General features: G+C 41.9%; 1 protein-coding gene across 1 annotated transcript in view; it reads left to right on the top strand.

Moving 5' to 3' along the window:
* Positions 1 to 20,724, top strand: part of LOC145353809 (casein kinase II subunit alpha) — a 77,004-nt gene extending 56,280 nt beyond the window's left edge. Inside the window, exons 7-13 of the mRNA XM_080204636.1 lie at positions 989 to 1,072; positions 6,849 to 6,959; positions 12,176 to 12,277; positions 14,256 to 14,356; positions 14,442 to 14,590; positions 15,252 to 15,341; positions 15,473 to 20,724. Coding sequence (XP_080060762.1) covers positions 989 to 1,072; positions 6,849 to 6,959; positions 12,176 to 12,277; positions 14,256 to 14,356; positions 14,442 to 14,590; positions 15,252 to 15,341; positions 15,473 to 15,588 — 753 coding nt within the window. The 3' untranslated portion in view covers positions 15,589 to 20,724. The remainder of the gene's footprint in view (positions 1 to 988; positions 1,073 to 6,848; positions 6,960 to 12,175; positions 12,278 to 14,255; positions 14,357 to 14,441; positions 14,591 to 15,251; positions 15,342 to 15,472) is intronic.
* The last annotated feature ends 272 nt before the right edge of the window (positions 20,725 to 20,996 follow it).

Here is a 20,996-nt window from a genome sequence, read left to right as displayed (position 1 = left end):
TCTTCCCGCTCAAAAAAGACAGTAGGACTAGGGGGCACAGCCTCAAGATAAAGGGGAGGCGGTTTAGAACGGAGTTGAGGAGGAACTTCTTCACTCAAAGGGTGGTGAATCTCTGGAATTCTCTGCCCGTTGAAGTGGTGGAGGCTGCCTCGCTAAATATTTTTAAGAAGCGGGTTGATGGGTTTTTGATAAGAGAAGGGATTAAGGGTTATGGGGAGAGGGCGGGAAAGTGGAACTGAGCCACGACAGATCAGCCATGATCTTATTGAATGGCGGGGCAGGCTCGAAGGGCTAGATGGCCTACTCCTGCTCCTATTTCTTATGTTCTTATGTAGACCGTTCAATTTGCTGTCCTTCATACTGTTAATGTTTTTAGGGCAGCACGGTGGTACAGTGGTTAGCACAGCTGTGTCTCAGTGCCAGGGAACTGGGTTCAGTTCAATGAGTAACTTCTAGCTCTCCAAATAATTAGTAACTCATCTTGCAGCTGCACTGAGCAGTAGATGTGAGTGAACCAAGAGTCTAGACAAGTTTTACTATGAATACAGGAGAGTTGCACCAGCTTGGGTCACTGTCTGTGTGGAGTTTGCGCATTCTCCCTGTGTGTGCATAGGTTTCCCCTGGGTGCTCCCATCTCCTCCCACACTCCAAAGATGTGCATATTAGGTGGATTGTCCTTACTAAATTGCCTTTTAGTGTCAGAAGGACTAGCTAGGGTAAATGTTTAGGGTTATGGGGATAGGGTCTGGGTGGGATTGTGGTTGGTGCAGACTCGATGGGCCAAATGGCCACCACCTGCACTGTAGGGGTTCTATATTAATATAACAACAAAATACAGTTGGTGAGATTAGACCTTAATAAGATTCTTGCCGTGTCTTAAATTAACTAGTTTTCATTGTAAATAACTTGTGCTTTGCTCATTTGTCAGTCTTATTAATTAATGAGCGTGTGTACTAACAATGGTTGGTTGATGTTCCTCTGTCTGCAGGCTCTGGATTATTGCCATAGTATGGGAATCATGCACAGAGATGTGAAACCACACAACGTTATGATTGACCATGAGCACAGAAAGGTAAAGATGATTAAAAAAACACAATCATTCCTGTACTGAAAGGTCCACGTGCTGCTTCTCCTTTCTAATGCTGTATGGTAACCGTTTTAATTGGTACCAACAGTCCATCTGCTCTCACAAGTGACACATTTTTGATCTCTGCCAAGCCTCCTATGAAAAATATTGGAGTTTTTTTTGGCTTCTCCCATCAGACACAGGTGTTGAAGAGTGTAAGTGCATTGTCTGATTATTCCATAACAAAGTGTCCTTCGAGGATGGGCAAACCAGTTTCTCTGGTGGCACATTTAATTGATCATACAATTGTTTAAAAAAACAAACTCCCTTCTATCCCACGTCTTGGTTTTAGTGAAGAGGAAGCATGCAGTACAGACCGTAGCCAAGATTTAGTGATTTCCTGTTTCACTTTATATATCATAGGTAAAATGTGTCACTATGTGGTTTTAAGTGTGGAATTTGTATTGTTTTGAAACAGTATTGTAAGCAACAAGCTTACAATATTGGTGGCACAGTGGTTAGCACCGTGGCCCCTCAGCACCAGGGACCTGGGTTCCATTCCCGGCTTGGGTCACTGTCTGTGCAGAGTCTGCATGTTCTCCCCATGTCTACGTGGGTTTCCTCTGGGTACTCCTGTTTCCTCCCACACGCCGATGATATGTGGGTTAGCTGGATTGGCCATGTTAAATTATCCCTGTTAAATTGTCTCTCAGTGTTGAGGGACTAGCTAGGATAAATGCATGGGATTATGGGGATAGGACATGGGTGGGATTGTGGTTGGTGTAGCCTCGATGGGCCGAATGGCCTCCTTTTGCACTGTGGGATTCCATGATAAGCTATTATAATCTAGGATGCATACAGTTATAGAATGGTTACAGCACACAAAAAAGCTCAGTCTGTGCCAGCTCTTTGCAAGCACAGCTCACTTAGTCCCACTCCCCTTCCTTTTCCCCAAAGACCCAAAAATGTTTTCACTTCAGATAATTATACCGTTGTATTTTGAAGATCTCAGTTGAACCTTCCTCCACCATGCTCTCAAGGCAGTGCATTCCAGGTACTAATCACATGCTGTGTGAAAAGATTTTCCCCATGTTGCTTTTGTCAATCACCTTAAATCATTGTCCTCTGGTTCCCATTAATTATCAGAAACAATTTCTCCCTTTCTACTTGTCATCGTTCACTGCAGCCAAGAATGTGAGTCCTGAGTGCTGTGTTGTCTGCCCAGTGTCAAGGTTAAAGGCGTCTCCTTGGGGCTGGAGAGGAACTTAAAGTGGAAAGGGAAAGATCAAGTTGTCCTGGTTCTTGTGGGGACCCATGAGATAGGTACGGCAATAGTGCAGGATAGCTTTGCAGATAACGATAGCCAAGTGTGACAGGAAGGTACAGAGAATGTATATAGATAAGGTCAGAGTAGGAAAAAATGGTAAAAGACAGAAATAAAGGCTCTTATCTAAATGCACACATCATTCATAATAAAGGTAGAAGAGTTGATGGCACAAATGGAAATAAATTTCTATCTTGTGCAGCACAGTGGTTAGCATCACTGCCTCACAGCGCCAGGGATCTGGGTTCCATTCCGGCTTTGGGTGACAGTCTGTGTGGAGATTTTGCATGTTCTGCCCCGTCTGCGTGGGTTTCCTCCAGGTGCTCCAGTTTCCTCCCACAGTCCAAAGATGTGCGGGTTAGGTGGATTGGTCATTCTAAATTGACCCTTGGTGTTGGGGCACTAGCTACGATAAATGCATGGGATTATGGAATAGAGACTGCGTGTGATTGTGGTCGGTGCAGATTCAGTGGGCCGAATGGCCTCCTGCTGCACTATAGGGATTCACTGGTAGTCTTAATCATTTAATTGGTAGTTTTCAGTTTGAGCCATATGTTCTGTCAATGTGGTTATTTCTGCTGATTTGGAAAGGGTCTGAGGTACATTATGTAGCTTCTTTCATTATTAGTACATATCCCAGTGGGGGGGAAAGAAGTGTTCATTGTTTATCCTGCTGCTTCCAATCCCATAATTTTGTGCATAAGGTCACATTCTAATTCAGAAGGGGATCTTGTGTCTTTGGCACAAACAAAAATAATTCGGAATTAGGCCATGTCAACACCCAGACTGATGAACTGGCTGTAAACGAGCCATCAAGTCAGTTAACAGGCATTAATAAAGCAGAGAGCAGAAAGGGCACTAATCCAGTCATCAAAGTATCTTTCATGTTATCATGTTTCCTCACCTTGTTGGCTGTTCATAGTTAACAAATGCGAAGTGGTGAAGTATAGTATTTGCCCATAAAATTGTCTCGCTTCTATTGAAAATGAATCTTTAAGTTTTGCATTCTGAAGTCCAACTATTCAGAGTCACAAGGCTTGAGTTTGGTTTGGAGGCTGCTGTCAGCAATCCTGCAGGCTTTCTGGCTACTGATGCTACAGGAAATCCACTAATAATGTCTATGTTTTAAAATGGCCCAGTTGGAGACCTGCCCAGCTTCAAATTCTTCCTACCCTCAGTTTGAGCCACCTGCCATTCTTTGTTCCTGCATTCTAGGTGTTTTGTTTGACACTCCGTATTTTGCTTTTGCACGTTGTGTTTGCTGACAACCCTTTAGATGCTGTGGCTAAACAAACAATTGCAAAATATAATTGATTAATCCAATGAGCCAAAGCTTAAACACAGCAAGCCATAACAACTTGTGTTTATATTGTGCCTGATATCCCGAGGTGTTTCAGAGCAGCATTACCGAATGGTATTTAACATTAACATAGAAATTATGAGCAGCAGTAAGCTACCTGGCCCTTTGAGCCTGCTCTGCAGTTCAGTATAATCATGATGTGGAATTGCTGGCTTTGGACTGGGGTGGGCACAGTAAGTACTTTCACAACACCAGGTTAAAGTCCAACAAGTTCATTTGACCTGATGAAGGAGCAGCCTTCCAAAGGCTCGTGCTACCAAATAAACCTATTGGACTTTAACCTGGCAATATAATCATGGCTGATCCTCTATCTCAACACCATACCGCTATGCTCTGTCCATACCCTTTAACACTTTGGCGTCCAGAAATCTATTTCCTCCTTAAATACGTTGTGACTTGGCTCCACAGTGTTCTGTGGCAGACAGTTCCACAGGTTCACCAGGCTCTGAGTGAAGAGGTTTCTTCTCATCTCAGTCCTATATGGCCTGCCTCGTGTCTTGAGACTGTAGCCCCTTGCTCTAGCGCCCCTCTTTCTCCCCTGCCTCCCACCCCCACCCCAGCCCAGGGAAACAACAGTTTGCCCAACCTTTCAATGAGATTCCCTCCTGTGCTTCTAAATTCCGGTAAGTATAAGTCCAGCTGATGCAATTACTTCTAAACGACAATCCTGTCATCAGATATATGACTTTTCATGAAAACCGAATACTCTGGCATTTACAGCAGCCAATAGTTTCTTGTGTTTCCTGTTTCTAGCATTTCAGCATTATGACAGTGCAGTTGCCAAAGCAACATTTGGTCAGAATGCTATTTTTCTGTAAATCACAGGGGTGGAGGAAGCTGTTGCCTTTAATTTTTGTTCACCATGTTCTCGAGATGCATTTTCATTTGGATCAAAGATAACCGTGTGAACGTGGCATTTTATACAGCAATTGAAAGATATCTTCCTCCATGTTCCCCACACACCCCCACACACCCAGTAAATTGAGAAATTCCTTCTTAAGGCTTGGTTGAACTCCTTGAATTGAAGTTTCACTAAGCACAGATTGGTAGCTGTCTTAAAATGTAAAATAAAATTGTTATATAGACGCAGCTAGCTAACAAAATTTCTGTAAGGATTGCATTCAAAACCGATCTCAGCATTAGAGTGACTTCAATCATCTTACTATAGTTTTGCTATACTGAGAGCTATCGCTGCAATTCACACCTATGGAGTGGAGAAACGCAGCTGTCTCTCTTCTGAGGGCAATACACTCGACGCATGCTCATAACCAGTACAATGGCACACTAGTCAGCACTGCTGTCTCGCAGCGCCAAGAAGCCACGTTCAATTTCAGCCATGGGTGTTGTGTGGAGCTTGCACGTTCTCCCCATGTCTGCATGGGTTTCATCTGGGTGCACTGGTTTCCTCCCAGAGTCCAAAGATGTACAGGTTAGGAAGATTGGCCATGCTAAATTGCCCCTTAGTGTCCCAAGATTTGTGGGTTAGGGGGAAATACGTGGGGCTGAGGAGATAAGGTGGGGGAATGGGGCCTGGCTACTATGTTCTGTTGGAGAAGAGGTGCAGAGTCTGGGTCGAATGTTCCCTCCTGCACTGTAGGGAGTCTATGAAAATTCTAGCAAAGAGAAGCCAAGTTGAATTTAATGCAATTCCAATATCATTTTAAATGAAGCCCAATCCCTTGCAATTATTGTTCTTGTTCACAGCAGGATCAAATTTTCATGGAATGACACCTATCCTCCTAGCCCTTGATTATTTCTGATGTGTAGATATATTTGCTATATTTGAATCCTCAGCTGCATGTCTCTTTATGCACCTAATGGGCTCCATGCTGCACTCAAATTCACCTTTGAAATGGAGCAGTCAAATGTGCTCCCTTTCCTTGATGTGTTGGTTGAGAAATTTGCCAGTGGGTTCTCTGCTGCTGTCTACTGCGACCCTGCCTTCTTCAGGGGTCAGTGTATGCTTTGGGAGTCCTACAGTTCCACATAATATAAGATTGGCCTTGTCAAATAGGGCCCGAGCCATGTGCTTACCCTGCCAACATGATGCTGAAGTATTAAAGTCATCCTGTGGGATAATGGCTAGCTACCCTGATCAGATCATTGCCCACTTTATATAGCACAAACTCATGGGTCCGAAGTTCTCCACTTTTGGTCCTGAATTGTACCTACCCTCAGATTATCCTGGAAAGGTAAGATGTTTCAAAAATTTGAGCAGCTGGCTAAGCTAGCCATTACAAGCTGCTGTTATGCAGGAGCAACGCAAGTGGTTTCTCCACTAACAGATGTTGTTATCAAGCCACAAAAGAAGTTCTGTCTGCCACACAAGTGAGTAATGCAGTACATGAATTCTTAACCCAGTGCAACGCCTTGACAAATCAGAGTCAACAAGCATAGTTTGAGTTTAAACAAAAGCTTGGTAGTTAACTGTCCCTGTTGCATTCTGCATGGTTATAGTCCACTTACCAACCACTCAGCACTCAACTCATGCATTGTTGATTTCCATTTACACTCCTGCAGATCTGTGCTGATGAATGCTAGATGACAAGCTTCAAGAGCATGTCTATTTTTTCAGCAATATTAAAGGTTTCTTAATCTACGTTTCCAAGATATTAAGGGGACAGGGTTGTTTGGGAGAAAGTATTTCCATTAGCTGGGAAACCTAGGCAAAGTTGTTTTTAAATTACAGCCAGCCCTTCCAGAAGTGAAATTCAGAAGCACTTCTTCGCATAAACTAGAAGCTTTTCACTTATCAGTTATTAATTTTAAATTGAAGATTGATTGTTTTTTGTTAATCAAACGCTTTAAGGGATACGGAGTTAAGTGGCAGATTGGACCAGCTGTGCTGCGTTCTGTCGTCTGACAACTAAGTTTTGTATGAAGCACTGGGCACTTGGATGAGGCATCAGAAAACTGCCTGTACCTACGGAGCTGTATCCCGGCAAGAATTGCTGTCTGTTTAAAAAAAAGAGAAATAAATTACGATTGATCTTCCCATTTTAATTATCTCAGTACTCACAGCCAACACTTCAGATAGGAAAAGCTTTCTCATTCCATACTCTCAATCTGTTTCTGATTTGTGTTTTACCTGTGACCAGTTGCGGCTGATAGACTGGGGCCTGGCAGAGTTCTACCATCCTGGGCAGGAATATAATGTCCGAGTGGCTTCCAGGTACTTCAAGGGACCCGAACTACTTGTAGATTATCAGGTGAGAAAAATAAACCGTTTTGGGTCATAAGCTTTTGTGTGTACAGAATTAAATTGTGTTGGCCTGCTATAGCATTCTTGGATCGCAGCCAGGCTTTCTTCCATTTAATGAATTTTCCATTTTCATACAAACGTGAATTATTTTGGTACCTATTGTTAAATTTAATTGATCTATTGCAGTTTCGGATTATAGTGAATCCTTGTTACATTTTTACATTCTTAAACCAGAGATTTTCCTTACCCAGTACACAAATCTAGATAAAGGCAAATTACTGCGGATGAGAAAATACTGGAAAATCTCAGCAGGTCTGACAGCAGAGAATAGAGCCAACGTTTTGAGCGTAGATGACCCTTTGTCAGAGCAGGTCATCCAGACTCAACGTTGGCTCTACTCTCTCCACAGATGCTGTCGGACCTGCTGAAATTTTTAGTACGCAAACCAGTTTGCTCTCTGCAGCCAATAATCTTGACAAGTGTAAGTACAAGTCAGACTGAGAACTCTTGGAGTGTTTTATACTTCGAGGAAATGTCGCACGCTACCATGAGGTTTCACCAGCTGCAAAAAGTAAAGGTCATGAGACAATATTTTAAATAATTAAAATGTCAGATTTATTGAACTGTAAACTGAAAAATCAACAATATTATACAGTCCATTTAAACAATTACGTACTTCACTGTGGTCTTAAAATATTTGTGAAATTATTATTTGTGATTCTAAAGGCACTGAATGTCCAACTTAAATTTTACAATATGTAGTATAAAGGAGCAGTCTTGCAATTGTGACTGGAAAAGTTGATTGTAAAATCGTTGTCATCTCAAAGCTAGATTCAAGTCGTACTCTGACTCTTGGGGCGGCACGGTGGCACAGTGGTTAGCACACTCAGTGCCAGGGACCTGGGTTCGATTCCTGACTTGGGTCGCTGCCTGTGCGGAGTCTGCAGGTTCTCCCTGTGTTGGCGTGCGTTTCCTCCAGGTCCTCTGGTTCAAAAGACAACAAAGAAAATTACAGCACAGGAACAGGCCCTTTGGCCCTCCAAGCCTGCACCAACCATGCTGCCCAACTTGACTAAAACCCCCTATCCTTCCAGGGACTATATCCTTCTATTCCCATCCTATTCACATATTTGTCAAGATGCTCCTTAAAAGTCATTACTGTATCCGCTTCCACTACCTCCCCTGGCAATGAGCTCCAGGCACCCACCACCCTCTGTATGAAACATCTGCCTCGTACATCTCTCTTAATCCTTGCCCCTCGCACCTTAAACTTTGCCCCTTAGTAATTGACTCTTCCACCCTGGGAAAAGGCTTCTGACTATCAACGCTGTTCATGCCTCTCATAATGTTGTAGACTTCTATCAGGTCGCCCCTCAACCTCTGTCGTTCCAGTGAAAACAAATCAAGTTTCTCCAACCTCTCCTCATAACTAATGCCCTCCATATCAGGTAACGTCCTGGTAAATCTTTTCTGTATCCTCCACATCCTTCCGGTAGTGTGGCAATCAGAATTGAACACTATCTTCCAAGTGCGGCCTAATTAAGTTTCTATAAAGCTGAAACATAACTGGCCAATTTTTAAACTCAGTGCCAGCCGATGAGGGCAAGCCTTCTCCACCTGCATTGCCACTTTCAGTGACCTGTGTACCTGTATACCCAGATCCCTCTGCCTATCAATACTCTTAAGGGTTCTGCCATTTACTGTCTATTTCCCATCTGTATTTTCTTTTAAAAAAACACTTCTAGCCTTCTCGCTTTCCCCCTCGTCTTTTCTCCGTTTGAAAGGGTCTTGTTTGTTCTCTGAAGCATTTCGTTTTTCCCCTTTCAGGTGTGCATCCGGTTCCCTTTGATATATAACTGGTCTTTCTGCTTTCAGCATCCTTTTAGAGAGTACATTTCAGATCAGCATAATTTTCTACATTTAAAAAAAACTTCCTCCTCTACTGCCTTGTGGTTCTTTTGGCAATTATCTTGAATCTGCCGCCTCTGGTTACTAATTCCCTGACAGTGATCAGTTTTTTGCCTATTTTCAATATCAAATTTTAACCACTTTCAGGGAATCTCCTCTTAGCCTTCTCTACTCAAAGAGAGCAATTCCAACTTCTCCAGTCTAAGCACATCAGTAAACTTCCTCGTTCCTTGCATCATTCTCATAAACTCCTTCACACCCTCTCCAAGGCCTTGATATCACACATTAGAAAGAATGTCTAGAATTGGCTACGATATGACAGCTGAGGGCTAACTAGAAAGGTTTAGCATAACTTCCTTGCCTGATACTCAATATTTCTATTTTTCAATCTAAAGCTTATGTTTGTTTCTCTAATGGCCTTATAATCTTAAAGCTTTTGTCAGTTTCTTTCAAGGGATAACAAATCTTACAGACATTGAAACGCTTTCTCCCACAGTGTTCTCCTGAGTTCCTCCCCTTCTCCCCTTGAGACACAGATTCTGTTCCTCAGCACCTTTCTGAAAACTCATCAATGTGAATGTGAGTGAAATCTTTCAGAGGAGGTTTCCCTTCCTTAAAGGAAAACTTGTTTATCTTTTAACCCATTACCTATTCTGTCCCTCAATGTCAACTAAACAAAATCATCGACTTCAGTTAATGTAGTAGAGGGCATGCCCCTCTACATCAATGGGGATAAAGTAGAAATAGTTGAGAGCTTCAAGTTTTTAGATGTCCAGATCAACAATAACCTGTCCTAGTCCCTCCATGCAGACACTATAGTTAAGAAAGCCCACCACACCTGTACTTTCCTAGGAGACTAAGGAAATTTGGCAAGTCCGCTACAGCTCTCACTAACTTCTACGGATGCCCCATACCATAGAGAGCATTCTTTCTGGTTGTACCACAGTTTGGTATAGCTCCTGCTTTGTCCAAGACACAAGAAATTACAAAGGGTCACAAATGAAGCCCAATTTATCACTCAAACCAGCCTCCCATCCATTGAGTCTGCCTACACTTGCTGCTGCCTCGGAAAAATAGCCAACGTAATTAAAGATCCCACACACCCAGACATGCTTTCTTCCACCTTCTTCCGTCAGGAAAAAGATAGAAAAGTCTGAGATCACATACCAACTGACTCAAATACAGCTTCTTATCTGCTGCCATCAGACTTTTGAATGGACCTACTTCACATTAAGTTGATCTTTCTCTACACCCGGCTATGACTAACACTACATTCTGCACTTTCTCCTTTCCTTTCCTTCCCTATGTACGGCACACTTTATATAGCATGCAAGAAGCAATACTTTATACTAATACATGTGACAATAATAAATCAGATAAATTTAGGAAATCTAAATCCAAAGGATTAACTTCCTGTGATGTTGTCAACAGCTCCTGCATCACTGATAACATTGGCAGCTTGGTACCCATGCTGTAACATGAAGTGTCATGAAAAGTAAAAACAGAAAATAATAATTTGGCTTTCCTGAATGTGACCTTTCTGTAATCTTGAGATGTTAAGACTGTTGAGCAAGAAATAATGAGAACAAGTGTTGTTTTAGTTGTAAAATGCCTCCTTCTGTCCTACATGGATTTTCTGCTTTGTGAATCCCTTCATAGAATCATAGAATGCTACAGTGCAGAAAGAGGCCCTTCAGCCCATCAAGTCTGCACCAAACACAATCCCACCCAGGCCCTACCCCCATATCCCTACCTATTACACCCACTAATCCCTCTAACCTCCGCTACCCCGGACACTAAGGGGCAATTTCTTAGCATGGCCAATCAAACTAACCCGCACATCTTTGGACTGTGGGAAGAAACCAGAGCACCCAGAGGAAACCCACGCAGACACGAGGAGAATGTGCAAACTCCACACAGGCAATGACCCGAGCCGGGAATCGAACGCAGGACCCTGGAGCTGTGAAGCAGCAGTGCTAACCACTGTGCTACCGTGCTGCCCTTGTTGCTGTAAGCAAAGTGCCCTGCTATGCTGAGGCTATGGCTCATGTGGAGAGATGGGAAACAGCAGGTAATTCACAGTGAGATGCTTTTGCACTGCAGGAAGCATCTGGTTCAACAGATCTGGCGGCAGGTTGGCACGGGAAATAAAGTGTGGGGCAGGTGCAGAATGAGCGCCAATGCTTTTAAAGAGTATGGGGCGAATACTTTTTAAGCTGTAATTTCCCTTGGAGCCTGTTCTAATGCAAATTTCGAGACACTTTTGAAAGAATGTATTCTTTTAAGCTGATTGTGTCAGTTACCCGATCGAGATTCAGTATTGTACACGGTTTTTGAAATGTGCAATGAGCAAAAATATGTCAGAATCTGACCTTAGAGATTGAAGTCTGAAACCTATATTTATGGATGGGGACGGTGGAGCAAAATTACTTGTATTATTTCAATAAATCCTACTTGAGGACTCTAGGTCTGTACTCGTTGGAGTTTAGAAGGGTGAGGGGGATCTTATTGAAACTTACAGGATACTGCAAGGCCTGGATAGAGTGGACGTGGAGAGGATGTTTCCACTAGTAGGAAAAACTAGAACCAGACGGCACAACCTCAGGCTAAAGGGATGATCCTTTAAAACAGAGATGGGGAGGAGTTTCTTCAGCCAGAAAGTGGTGAATCTGTGGAACTCTTTGCCGCAGAAGGCTGTGGAGGCCAGGTCATTGAGTGTCTTTAAGACAGAGATAGATAGATTCTTGCTTAAAAGGGGATCAGGGATTATGGGGAAAAGACAAGAGAATGGGGATGAGAAAAATATCAATCATGATTGAATGGAGGACCAGACTCGTTGGACCGAGTGACCCAATCCTGCTCCTGTGTCTTATGGTATTATCTTGGATCTGTTACAGTTTGGTTAGGGACAAGTAATTGCTTTCTCTCAGTGTAGATACATGTGTGAAGAGCCACTGTTGAAAGAGGAAGCAATTAAGAAGAAAATACAGCAGTAGAATTGTATGGATTGAATATTTGTTACTGACTTGGAATTTTTTTTCTGCAGCCAGTTTGCTGTAGGAGTGGCTTCAGCACCTGAACTTTGATTCAACCATTGCATTGATTAATCAGTAATCCGGGCAGGTGGCTTAGCAATAGTGGACCTATCTATCAGGGCTCTGAGTCCCTGAAACCCCATGAAGCATTTCACATTGCTGTTGTACCCTCTGCCTTCAATGTTTTGAAATGTTTCTGGAAGTGACTGAGTTGAAGTGTTTCTGAATGTTCTGCTTTACAAGTTTAAATTGCAACTTAGATTTTTTTGATTCATTGCAGATGTACGATTATAGTCTAGACATGTGGAGTTTAGGCTGTATGCTGGCCAGCATGATCTTCAGAAAAGAGCCTTTCTTCCACGGTCATGACAATTATGATCAGGTAAGAGTGCCGAGCTTGGCTTTATACAAAGGCTTGTTTTTTAAAATGTGTTCACTGCGTGTACTTTACCCAATGACGTTAGAATCAGTCCATGTGTACTGTACATTGTGCATCAACTGTCATGTCTTCCTTCCTGCCCAATCAAGATTACCAACATGCGTTGGTAGAATCGGGTGTGTAAATCTCCAGAATGGCCATCGTGCAAACTCCAGGTTCTTCACTTTATCTTGATATTCATGATATTACACTTCAGAAGAACTTCACTGTGCCCTTTCCAGAAGGTTGAGTATCTTTTGCCACTGTACAGTCAAACCAGACAACATTGGCTTTGTATCTCTGTGCAACAAATCTTGTCATCACTTTAATTAGAAACCAGGGAGTTGGCTGTTCTACGCTTCAGATTTCTTCCTCCATAGAGATCATGCATCTCTATATCTCCACTCCCACCTCTTGCCTGGTTCAGAAACCCTATTCTCCTCTTGTTTTGGAATTACTGTTTCCATTCTAAGGCATTGCAAAAATCCCGGGTTTTCGGTATCAGAATAGTAGCTTTGTGGCTCACATCGCACTGCTTAGTTGAGGTGGCACTTGGTCGTCATTCATGTTCAATTCTGCATTGAGTTGGATGGTGTATCCAGAATTAAAAACTCTGGGGAAGCCCTGTTGAAGTGCATTTCTGCTTCATGGAGATCTAGCACCTTGCTACTGATGTAATTTTAACTTTAAATTTTGAATAAAAGATTTAGTTACAGTAGGAGCATTATGAATAAATTGTCATAGGAATGCTCCTTTTGGAAAGGTGTAACCAGTATACCATTTAGCTGAGGCTAAAAGAATCCTTTTAGGATAGGGACTGCAGTTAAGTTTACAAAGACAGGACACACTCCCCTCCCCCTCAATACCTTCCTTCAATCTTTACACCTCACCTTTCTTCCATTGACACCTATCCTGTCTGCGCCTCTGAGTGGGAGTGCAGCTGTTGTATTGAACCTGCAATGAGCTGTACTTTTCTCCAGTACTGTGCTGACGTAGGTGGGTGGTACAGCCCACTTCACACTAATAATAGGCTGTGTTGGAGGTTTCGAGAATCCTGTTAGGCATTGAAAACATCCCCATCTGCTGGTAGAAAAATATACCACATTTGTGCTTTTTTAAAACGTCACTTCTGCAAGATGGGGAAGGCACTGAATAGATGTGTGAGTAAGACAGTTTACCATCCTAGCCTACACGTTTATCTCAGAATCTGATAAGTGATCTGATGATTTTTGGCTTGAACTGTTCACCACATTGTGAATGAATGTGACCCATGGAAATTAGAATCATAGAATCCCTGCAGTGCATCAGCAGGCCATTTGGCCCATCGAGTGTGCACTGACTCTCCAGAGCATTCCATCCAGATCCTAACTCCGTAACCCCACATATTTACCTGCTAATCCCCCTAACCTGGGACATCCAGGGGCAATTTAGCATGGCCAGTCAACTTAACCTGCACAGCTTTGCACTGAGGGGGGAAACTGGAGCACCCAGTGCATTCCCTGCAGTGTAGGTTGCAGGGCATGCTAACCCTGTAGACATTGGTGACACTGGAAGATCCCATCGCTGGCCAGTGGCAGGCTGCCTCCACCACTGGAAAATAGGGTGTGGCGGTAGGGGGAGGGCAAAAAATCCCACCCCCGTCTTTCTGAAGACTTACTATGTTTTGGTTTAAAAGGAGTATGTTGCTATGCTTGAAAAGCATTAAGTAACTTTGTGATAAATTTGAAATAATTTGTACTTTTAAGCATGGTATTAATTCAGTACTAAGGTGTTATCAGACTCAAACAGATTTCTGCTGTGCTAGCATTATTTATCATTTAAACAAGATGAAATTAAAGCTAACTGCTCTTTGATAACTCTTTAAATTCCAATTGTGGTATGATTCCCGTTTAATCTTTTTTCCACCAAGTGACTTTAACTTGCTTCCTCTCTGTCTTTGAAGTTGGTGCGAATAGCCAAAGTGCTGGGCACGGAAGATCTGTATGACTACATTGACAAGTACAACATTGAGCTGGACCCTCGGTTTAATGATATCCTGGGCAGGTCAGTAAGCAGCACTTTTGGTATTAAAATGGAGTGACTTTGTATATCATTTACCTAAAAGAAAATTATTGTTTCCCTGTTTCAGACATTCCCGTAAAAGATGGGAACGCTTTGTCCACAGTGAGAATCAGCACCTGGTTAGCTCAGAAGCACTGGATTTCTTGGATAAGCTTCTACGATATGATCATCAAACACGTCTAACGGCGCGAGAAGCTATGGAACACCCTTATTTTTGTAAGTTTGCCTCATGCTGCTTGTTAGGACTAATTGTTATGGCCATTCCCTCCAGAGATTTGAACAGCTCTTCCTACTACCCACCCATCCTAAAGCTAATCTTTCAGTTGCCAGAGAGGTGAGAAGGAATCTGGAAGGGACGTTGGTCTGTGTGTCTCTTTACATAATTCCTTCAACCAGTTGAAAAGACAATAGGGCGGCACAGTGGTTCGCACTCCTACCTCACAATGTCAGGGACCTGGGTTCGATTCCTGGCTTAGGTCACTGTCAGTGCAGAGTCTGCATGTTCTCCCTGTGTATGCATGGGTTTTCTCCCACAGTCCAAGGATGTGCGGGTTAGGTTGATTGGCCATGCTAAATTAACCCTAGTTTCAGGGAGGATTAGCACGGTAAATGTGTGGGGTTACGTGGCTAGGGTGGGATTGGTGTCAATGCAGGCTTGATGGACCAAATGGCCTCCATCTGTACTGTAGAGACACTATGATTCTAAGAATTGCTGTATTAATTTGTCTGTTGTAGAAAGAGCAGAGGATTTTGCATCAGGCATGTCCTCAAAACTGACGGTGGCTGTGCAGGATTGAGAAGGGAGAAATTGGGAAAGATTATGCTCATATGCTCATACCAACATTTTGGTTTTGTTTTGTTTTGTCTTGTCCCACAGACCCAATTGTGAAAGACCAGTCCCGAATGGGCTCCTGTGCTAACATGCCAACTGGTAGCACTCCGATCAGCTCGGCCAGTATGATGTCAGGTCGGTAATACTGCTAATAAATAAAAATAAATTAAACTTTGTAATCAGGTCTGTTGGTCAAAGTCTGCTAATTTTAAATTGTTGAAAATGTATCTGTACCTTTTGAAGACTGATGTTTAATATTTCTGCAGGGATATCTGCAATGCCAACCTCATCACCACTGGGACCCCTTGCTGGCTCACCAGTCATCTCTGCTACCAACACCCTTGGGACGCCGGTTCCAGCCACTGCCGGGGCTCAGCCTTGACGCCGCCCTCCTGACCACTTGTAACCCTGGCAACAGCCTGGTCAACCCCTCCTCCCCTCCACCTCACTCCTCCTTGGAAACACGGGGAACCAGCAGGGCATGTCACGTCTGAGCAGTTGCTTATGGATTCTCTTCAGTTCAATCATTCTGAAAAAGGAAAAAAAGGCTGATTTTTACTTGAGAATTTTTTTTTGTGTTTTGTATGTCACCAGACTTAGAGACAGTATACCTCTCTTAGTCCTAAATAGGCCATATGTAATGCCTCTGTCAGAAATTGTTGCCTACACACTGTTCTCATGCACTTGTTCAGTGTTACCACATTTTTTTTCCCCTGAGTTTTGAGTGGAGTTTGGGCAGATGATGTCAATATTGCAAGAATTGTCTGCTGTAATAATTTAGTGGTTCGGAAATAATTTACTTTGGAACATTCAAATGAATTTTTTCATTAAAGTCTTATTCCCAGACAATTAGAGTAAAGGGAGTAAGTGTGAGTTGCATTTTTATTATCCAAAAATCAAATAGCCTTTGGGCTTGTGCTAAAAGGGATACTGTCTCTGACATGAAACCTGTTAGGAATATGAAATACTGGAAGCACGGCATTAAATTTGTATTGTGCTTTTGAAAGTATTCTGTTAAAACTGCTGTTAATTAAGAGTATGTTTAATCTGTTGGTCTCAGCTTTTTAAAAAAAAATTCTTTCCTTGGAAAATCCAGACAAGTCACGAGCTTTGTTCTCCTCCTGTTTTCGGCCTGGGCACACCACACCATATCATGCAGCTATTGCCGGAGTTCGAACCACAATGGATTTATTTTCAAACTCTTGGGACTGAAGGCTTTTTGAGAATGTTGGGAACGAACAGAAAACCATTACCATTAGCGTCATCTAGACAACCAGTTTACATGCTCATTTCTCAGTGTCTGCTGTGTTGTTTTCGGTTGCCTTTTATTTAAAGCAGGGTTGGTGGGGGAGGTGATGAATTAGGAAATGAGGGCTCAGAGTTACTTTGTGGAACGTGGAAAGGGAATTTTTTTTTAAAAGCATTTGGAAGCAAAACTGCTGCAGCTGATAAATGGGCAGGCAGTTGAGTAAATACTATGTTTGACTACGTTTTATTAAACAGCCCCTGCTTATACATTTGTCATCCAGTTAGGTGCATTATTTGTTCTTTCCATTCTATGTTTTATCATTGTACTGTGTTCATCCAGCTTCTGGGACCTGCTGTGGTGGGTCAGGATCAGGCCAGCGTGTAGCCTCATGCACCTTCAACTCCCATTTGGACAGGAGCAGGTTAGAGATGGAAAAATTCTGCGTTTGAGACGTGTCCAGGACTTGGTAAAGTTGTGAACTCCTGGGTGCTAAAAACCTCCTGATGTTTGATTCATGGGAGTACATTGCAATGCCATTCCTGTGCTAGAAGACTTTGGAATGGTGATACTCCTCTGCATTCATGTGCATTATTTTTGTTCAGTCCCACTCTAGCTGAATGTAGTCCCAGATTAAATCTTGACCAGATCAGTGTGAATATAAGTGACCTGAAAAAGTTCCAAATGGCACTTAATCAAGAAAAGAATAAGTTTTTTTTAGTGGGGGGGAGGGTAGTATTTAACTACCCATTAAACTGTGGAAATGGAAAATTAGTGTAGTGCTGGTGTGCAGTAAGGTGTCACTTATGCACATTGACACAAAAGCAGGCATGAGATCTCCTAGGCATCTGTTTATTGGGTTTTTCCTGTGATCTTGTAACCCATGCTTTAGGGGTCAGTGTGCATTTGTGGATAAACAACTTCAGTGTGGGAAGGTGAATGATCTTATGCCAAACCGTGTAGTCCTGATATTTATGCATCTTCACCCCACTCTGTTCCCATTCCAAACAAGAGATCATCATTGAGCTGTCTTACAAGATTTAAATTTCAAAGTAAAATGAAAGCAATAGAAAATGCGATATCTAACCCGACTTATTGTAGAGTATTTTCTCCTGATTTATTCATTGTTTTGCCAAAAATGTGACCCATTGGAGAACAGTATTATGGCTCAGTGTTTGTGATGATGTGTATTTTGAAATGGCTGTTAACATATTTCAGTCAAGTAAATTAGGAGCCATTTTGGATACTTAGGCCAGATGCTGATTCATGTTTTCTTTGTATTTTTCATTTGTTGTATTCAGGTTACAGGTCACAAATTCTAATGAGATCGCAACTTTGAGTTAGTGTCGAAACTGGTTTCAGTAGACAGTACACACTTTTGCACCTGCTTTCTCTTTGAATTCACATTCCATTTGGGGCAGATGGTTTATTAGCACAGTGATGCAGCAATGTGTCATACAATGTTTGCTGTTTCAAGCCCCCTTCCCCTTTTTTTAATTTTCTAATATCCCTGGGCATGGGGGGATTTTAAAGTTCCACTAGCACTGAGCCCAACCGAGATCTGCTTTTCAAATTTCAGTCACAAGCTGAAATCACTTGTCTGAATTCAGGACCTGTGGAAAAAATTGAGAATGGTTTTTAAAAAAATTCTTTGTGATACAATACACATCATATGACTTGTATAGTTTTATGGCTGTGTCTTGGTTCACGTTTACAAACCTTGTACCTATTGTCATGCTACTGTGCAACTGTAAGGAGTGGATGTTGACATTTACTACTAACCTATTCACAATGAAACATCAAGATACAAAGAATTGGGTTTAAGGTTGGAATTGAACCTGTATGAAGGGAGAGTTCTGTTAAACTTACAAAACTGACCATTGTCCAATCTTAAAAGTTGATGGTGTTCTTTAAACATTTGGAGTGAATTACAGCCTTATTAACAGCACTTGGGTATCTAGTTCATATTGTAGCACTGCAGTAAGCTGGTTCCACTGTTGAATATTGCTGTGCTTACTAGCACCATCTAGTTGTAGAGAATCAGCAGCACATAACCTTTGAAACTCTTGGGTCCACCTAGATGTATGTATATATTGATCCAACAATCTCAGTCCCTGGAGAAATGATGATTAAAATAGTCATCATCAAACAGCATATAGAATGTATCTCTTGTTTTGAGTTTCCTACCGAAACCACAATGTGTTTTAAGGTTCTAAGCTTCAATGCATCAGACATTGCCGCCTTTTTATAAAAAAAACTATGGCCATGTGCACCTATTTACATAATTAAATGAAGCTGATTGTTATCCTGCAGTTTTAGGAATAACTAATTTAGTTGTGAAATGCATTTAGATTTGACGGGTGATCTGTCAGAAAATAAATTGCTAAAATTACAAACCTCTGCTTTGTTCTAAAGTTAATGGGAGAAGTATTTGAAGCCAGTTTGACAGTAAATTTCTTCCGAACCATCATGCCAAAACAGCAATGGTTTTGTTACGGTTAAATTTGAAGGATTATCGACTCACTTGGCAAGCCTAGTGCTTTACAGAAATTCGACTCGTGTCACCCCATAAGGAATTATTAGGGCAGATGCATAACATTTCTTGTGCTCTGTACCACCTTCACTGTAGCTTTTGGTTCTGATTTGTACCCTTTAAAACCTTTGGAAACATAAAACTTAATTGAGTTATGGAAAACGCTGGTTAGTTTCTTCCAAAGCAGAATATGAAATGTAATTTTGAAATCTTATTATTGAGTTTAGCGATGATATACTTTAATGGATTTTTTTTAAGCACAGCATGATATGCTCAAGCAAATTGGAGAGATACCTGTCTGATCTGATATCTGACCACGTTCCCCTCCTTTTTCCCGATCATCCACCATTTCACCAAATTGTTCCAGAATTTTCCTCCCTCCAGTTGAATGCCCGGTGATTAATTCATTATATTCCAGGGAGTTTCTCATTACTTCCCAGCTAGAGAGAGTGGACAGTGTTAGTATTGGCCCAAGATATCACAGTTGTGATTATTATCTTGTAATTATTCGAATCTTCTAACTGGTGTGAAAATCATATCACAGCCAGCTATTCCAGCACTTATTTTTCCATCTCCCACCCTCTCTTTGCCCTTAGATAGTTTTCCAAAATATATGGCAGTCACCTCAAGCCAAAGCCAACAGGAGGCAATCAGTGGTGGCTCTGCCATTTAAAACCTAGGCACTGCAAAATAGTGAGTCGTTTTATTGGGATTGGGATTGGGCTTGCACTGCTGTGGCTATTCCCAAAACTGAGCGCTACCAAAAATGGAAGGGACTGGCGAGGGCAGATTGCTGTAAAATTGCTGGGTTAAGATTGGTAACCATCAATTCTAAGTGAAACTAACTAGATAAAAATAGAGCTTGGTTTGGGATTTCTCAGTCTTGTGAAGTTTTTGTCTGGAGGTGGGTGTGATGATTTTGTTTTCTCTCTCTGGGGCAGTGCGCGCGCGGGCATTTTTAGTGCACCAGAGCACCTACAGAGTTCTGCAAGGACCTGAGTCCTGAGTCACCTGCAGATTGACTTGGGTTGCAGATTGTAGACTTGATGTCATGTTGAGGACGAGTGAAGGCACCTTGGTTGTGTAAAACCCACCGAAGAGATCACGTCATAAAGCTTTGCCACAGTGTCATCTGATGTTGGAAGTCTGATAGCATTACTGAATGTTGCGGCATGAAACTTTTGTAAGATTTAATTTAGTTTTATTCGCAGGTTTTTTTAAAAGACGTATAGTTTAAGCACGGTGTAGATAGCAAAGGAAATGAGTTTGAAGATATACTTTTCCCATTGACTTGCGCTTTCCTGCAATAAAAACGCAAGCAACTGAGCAGACGGAAGACAAATTTGCAATGACATTTGATCTTAAGTTGGACTTCTGCCGTCCGTTGCAGAATTGCAATGTTAACTGCATCTGTAAATTACCTCATGTATTTGAAAATAATTGTGCATCACACTCGATTTTGACGGTTAAAAGCCAATATTTTACAGTGCTGCTGAATACAACTTTTAAGCTGTTTTAAAACTACACACTAGAAAAATTACTGGTCTGAAATGACCTGTTTATAATGTTGCGAGTTTTAAAAACAAAACACTGCAGGTTGTCGTTTTATTCTTGTTAAATTGAACTTGAAAGATCTGTGCTCGAGGGGAAACCTGAAAATTGTGCCAATGCGATGAGGATTTTTTTGACCGTATACTTTAGTTGCAAATATTCAATTAAATGAAATGCAAGAATCGTGACAGCTAGCCTGCCCTATCAGTGCCTGGGACAGATATTTCTCTACTTAAAACCTGTCTTCCTATGTGTGGCATTATCTGAATTTGAATGGAGGGATGGGTGGGGGAAGCACTCGAATGGTATGTAGATCAATTTTATGTAAACAACTGACAACAAATACTTTGGGAAAATTATGGTGCATTTTGTAGCAGATTCAGTGCAGTGTGCCTATTGAAAGCCACAATTACATTTCAATTTTAAATGGACTTGGGTTGTGTGTGTGTGTGTGTGTGTG

The sequence above is a fragment of the Carcharhinus amblyrhynchos genome, chromosome 16 (assembly GCF_965287045.1).
Source record: "Carcharhinus amblyrhynchos chromosome 16, sCarAmb.v2.hapA, whole genome shotgun sequence".
Classification (NCBI taxonomy): domain Eukaryota; kingdom Metazoa; phylum Chordata; class Chondrichthyes; order Carcharhiniformes; family Carcharhinidae; genus Carcharhinus; species Carcharhinus amblyrhynchos.
Note: the sequence above shows the minus strand (reverse complement) of the source record. Positions and strands in the feature narration are given on the sequence as shown.